The sequence below is a fragment of the Prunus dulcis genome, chromosome 1 (genome assembly GCF_902201215.1).
Source record: "Prunus dulcis chromosome 1, ALMONDv2, whole genome shotgun sequence".
Lineage (NCBI taxonomy): Eukaryota > Viridiplantae > Streptophyta > Magnoliopsida > Rosales > Rosaceae > Prunus > Prunus dulcis.
This window is the reverse complement of record NC_047650.1, coordinates 36165846-36170503: the sequence shown is the minus strand read 5'-3', so window position 1 is coordinate 36170503 and position 4658 is coordinate 36165846. Positions and strand designations below refer to the sequence as shown.

Sequence of the window (4658 nt, the reverse complement as noted above, 5' to 3'; positions counted from 1 at the left end):
TCACTGAAGAACCCAACCTTGAAAATTCCACCGGATGAGACCAGGGTTTGATTGTCTCCCAATGTGTCCAAAGATGTGAGTGTGTCCGTTGCAGGATATGAAAATGAAAAGAAGGTAAAGAATATCAAGCAAACAAGAGAGAGGTTAAGCATTGTCATTGTAGAGTTAGAGAGAGAATTGGTGCAAAGACAATGAATTAATGAAAGCTTTGAAGGTCTAGATGAAGACACGGCTAGGAGCTAGCTAGCTAGCTTTTTATTTTCTAATTAAGTATATATAATATGTTTTCTTGCATTCTCATTGATGCAGAGGTTCATTATAGTCAACTATTTGCTTTTTATTTATTCTGAAAGGAGAGATAAGTTAGCCCCATTTCTTAGTTCTCAAGCCATGTATATATTTGATGATCTTCCTCATATCATTATCCGTTGAAAGTTTGAAAGATATATAATGTGAACTAAGCCTTGGTGGGAAGTGGATGAGAAGCCAGATGCTTTGAGAGTCCCCTAAGCCTTGGTGGGAAGTGGAGATTAGGGACATGACTATTCTAATTAAATTAGATAACACAGTTACATTTAATCAATAAACTAGTTAATTAGCTGGACAAATTAATTATGTTCAATCATACTACACCAAACACAGGATAGGACTCAGGCATTGCAGTCCAAATCCTATCCAATCCAATCGAAAATAAACAATCATGTTTGTATACAAAGCGTGAAGCATTTGGTTGTGTACACGGTCCTGTGCAGACAACTTTGCCTTTGCTACCTACCATCTACGTCTGAAATTGTTATGTCATTTCCAGAGTGAAATCTTTTCCTACTCGAAGATGATTCTGCATCACTGGATCGACTAAAAAATGCAGGTTCTTTAGGAAGAGGCAGAGCCATTTTTTCGTTGCTTAGCATCGAAACAACATCCGACATGGTTGGTCGGTCCATAGCTTTTTCTTGCACACACAAAAGACCCATCTGAATGCATCTGGTGACTTCAGTGCTTGAACAAGAACTGCTCAATGTTGAATCCATCAACTCCATGCTCTTGCCTTCTTTCCACAAATTCCAAGCCTGCAAAAATAAAATTTTAAAAACTGTAGGAACAAATACACAAACGCAAATAAAAAATGATTGGATATACTTGAGGGGTTTGTTAAAGTTGCTTACGATGCCTAGCAAGTTTAGGGAGTGATCAGCCTCAAAGAAGGCTATATTCTTCTTGCCACTTATGATCTCAAATAACATAACTCCGAAGCTGAATACATCTGACTTTTCAGAAAAACGACCATCCACAGCGTACTCCGGAGACATGTAACCACTAACAATGATAGGTGAAAATGCGTTAATTACACATCTCTGTACTAAGAATAAAAGACAACCAAATATTGAGTATGAGCATGTGAATTCTCCAGAAGTACATACTGCAGAAAAGTTTACTTACAATGTACCAACAACCCGATTTGTTTGTCCCCTGGTGTCATTATCCCCGAAAATTCGTGCCATGCCAAAATCAGATATTTTTGGGTTCATGTCACAGTCCAACAGAATATTACTGGTCTTCATATCGCGGTGAATGATCCGTAATCTTGAGTATTTATGAAGATACAGAAGACCTTGAGCAATCCCTTCGATAATGTTCATGCGCTTTCTCCAATCCAAAAGCACCCGTTTGGTTGAATCTGCACATGATTGAAAAAAAAGTAATGAAAACAGGAAAAAGGTTTTACAAGATCAACATGAAACCTATACAGAACATGTCGAAACTAGCTCAGAAGATCTTATTGGACAAACCAAAAATGAAAGAATCCAGGCTTTTGTTGGGCATGTACTCATAAATTAGTATACTTTCTTCTGCTTCAATGCAACATCCCAAAAGCCTAACCAAATTCCTGTGCTGGAGCCTGCAAATTACTGAAATTTCGTTTTTGAATTCATTCAACCCTTGCCTGGAAATTTTGGACAGCCTTTTCACTGCAATTTCTTGTCCTTGTGGAAGCAACTTGCCCTGCAATTTCCATAATGCATACATGTTGCAGTAATAAAATTTAATTAAGAAGATTTTGGTAATAAGAAATAAAATTTGTCATTATGAGCTATGTAAAGTAAGGAGTTAACTGATGGCTTGCCTTATAGACAGGCCCAAATCCACCTTCCCCAAGTTTATTAGCCTTGGCAAAGTCATTTGTTGCAGCCTTTATTGTAGAAATACCAAAAAAGGGCAATTCTTGATCCTTCTGTCTGCCTACATTCATGTTAATTGCACCTCTACCTTCATGATCAGGATTGATAATGCCTTCTTCTCGTTTCCTTGCTTGATCTTCTGGTTTCAATATAATCAGACCATAAAAATCATTGATATTTTCCCATTAAGGCCATATTCGTCATTTGCTTACTAATTTATTCTCGTTAGATAGCATAAATATAATGCCTGTGACATCAGATAAATTAAATAGTGAGCCTACCATTATAGGATAATATAATAATGAAAAGGACAACGGGGTCTAGCTAAGCGTAAAAGGGTCTTGACTTGCAAACTAGTGGTCTCAAATTTGAACCTTCATAGCACCTTGGTAGTGTATGAAACTCCGCCTTCATCTTATAGTTTAGACTATCATTTGTATTCAAAACATTTAATAATCAAAGGATCCTTTACCACGTGGTAAATGATCATTTAATTGTAAGTTGCATCAACTTTTTTTAATTCCAAGAATTATGTTTAGAACTCAACCTGATGATAACCAACACAATTAGCTGGATACTTCTCTACTTTTCAAGATTGAAAGATGTTACAAGTTTGAATCCACATCCCTAATAAATCAACTTGATTTTCGTCCAAAAAAAGAAATCAACTTGATAAATCAAACTCATACCTCTACGCCACCTTCTCCAACGCACAAAACAATATAACGAGATTGAAACAAAAGCCAAGTGGGAAGCCAAAGGAGCCGCCACAATTAACCAGAGACTATCCTTCTTATTACCTGGACAAGTAAATTGAACAACTTCATATATTATTCATCATTATACATTTTTTGTAATATTTTCTTTTCTGTGTTTTTTATTATTATTATATATATGCTCATTTATTTTGAACTCATTCTTATTCCCCGTTTGAAATTTAAGGAATGGTTTTGATTAGACTTACCACTTGAAGCACGATCACGGATGTAAATAAGCCCTGCCCCTTTCTCTATGATCTTCAATAGATTCTGTTTACTCCCATAATAAAGTTGACATGTTGATTCATTCTGAAGAGAAGCGAATCCGGCACAAGAACAATTGGTCTTGCACAAAGTTTGGCAATCAGAAATACTAATACTACTTACGGAAACTCCACTCGTAGATGGCAGCGAACCAGTCATCTTAGTAAAATTAGCTCCATGATCACCGCACTCAGATGAGACCTGGGTTTGGTTGTCTCCAGATTTGTCTGAAGATGCAAGTGTGTCTGTTGCATGAGATGAGAATAAAAAGAAGCTAAAGAATGATATCAAGCAAAGAAGAGGAAGAGACATGGCCATTACAGATGACAGATGGTTTAAAGCCAATCAATATTAATTGAAGGTAGTAAGGTCTAAGATGGGAAGACTTAGCTATTTCTTGTCCACCCGATCGTCTATATAATATCATGTTTTCCTGCATTATTCTTGGAAGTTTCTCCTGACTGATATGCAGGTTCATTAGTCAACTATTCTATTTATTTTGAAAGGAACGATATATCTATATACATAAAATAAGTTAGGTCAATGCTATGACGCGGACTTTCTGATCCCCCCCCGTGTACACGTCATAATCGGTTCATTTTCAAAGTTACCATTTAAATATCATATGTGCAAGAAATCAACCAAATTGCAAATTGTTTAGTCATTCATATGTATAATATCTTAAATGTTAGGAAAATCTTCGATTTGTTTGATACATATATGACTACTGAACGAGGGTAATGGTTATGTAGTTTTAAAGGATATAATATAATTGGAGCATCCCTTTTCTAGGCTTAACATATGTAGTTATATATGCATACACATACTAATAGGGTGTTAGTTGGATTGGTTCAGGCCTTTGGTGTGGTCTCAAGTGGTCCTCAGTTCAAACTCCCATGATACTCGTGTGTGTGAGTTTCTCCCATCCTCATCCAAACTATGGCAAAAAAAGAAAACAAAAAACTATGAATACACATGTGAATCCATGCTTGTCAAGCCAACTATTTTCCTGGAAAAATAACAAACCTAATTGACATGCAACACACGGGGAAACCCGCAAGCGGCAAGTTGGTGGTTTGTACCTTTTGAACAGAGAAAAGAAAAAGAAAGATTAAAGAACCAAAGATGTAAGAATGATAGGAGCCAATGGTTGGGGTGGGGGTGGGTTGCGCGGTGGTGTCCTATGGATGCCGGAAGTTTTTGAAGAAATGGCTGAGAGGGATTTGCTTTCTTGAAATCCTGTGATTTAAGAAACTGTTCGACGAAATGCCTGACTGAAATCATTTTTCCTGTACCACTACGATATCAGGGTTCATATGTCTAGCACAGCATTAGGTCGAAGTTACAATTAATCAATTTGTTTGTTTATTTTGGCTTGACAAATTGGAAGTCATATAGAGGAAGAACTCAGATAAATCTATTTTGACAGGCTGAATTAGATTTCTGTATTAACCGA

At 36.5% G+C, this 4658-nt stretch overlaps 1 protein-coding gene across 1 annotated transcript; it reads right to left on the bottom strand.

The window, feature by feature from the left end:
- Positions 1-767: 767 nt before the first annotated feature.
- Positions 768-3520, bottom strand: LOC117619173 (G-type lectin S-receptor-like serine/threonine-protein kinase At1g11410). Its single transcript, XM_034349056.1, has 7 exons — positions 3145-3520; positions 2870-2980; positions 2126-2319; positions 1791-2004; positions 1441-1678; positions 1167-1317; positions 768-1070 (listed from the first exon to the last, which is right to left on the bottom strand). The coding sequence occupies exons 1-7, from the start codon at positions 3518-3520 to the stop codon at positions 768-770; spliced, it is 1587 nt and encodes a 528-aa protein (XP_034204947.1).
- Between the last annotated feature and the right edge of the window lie 1138 nt (positions 3521-4658).

Bases quoted from the DNA above. Each gene is read 5' to 3' on its own strand.
- LOC117619173 (XM_034349056.1), bottom strand. From the start codon at position 3,520: ATGGCCATGTCTCTTCCTCTTCTTTGCTTGATATCATTCTTTAGCTTC. The intron at 2,320-2,869 runs GTATGAGTTTGA...TATTGAAACCAG, and splicing joins TTGGAGAAGGTGGCGTAGAG to AAGATCAAGCAAGGAAACGA. The intron at 1,318-1,440 runs GTAAGTAAACTT...TATCATTGTTAG, and splicing joins AATCGGGTTGTTGGTACATT to TGGTTACATGTCTCCGGAGT.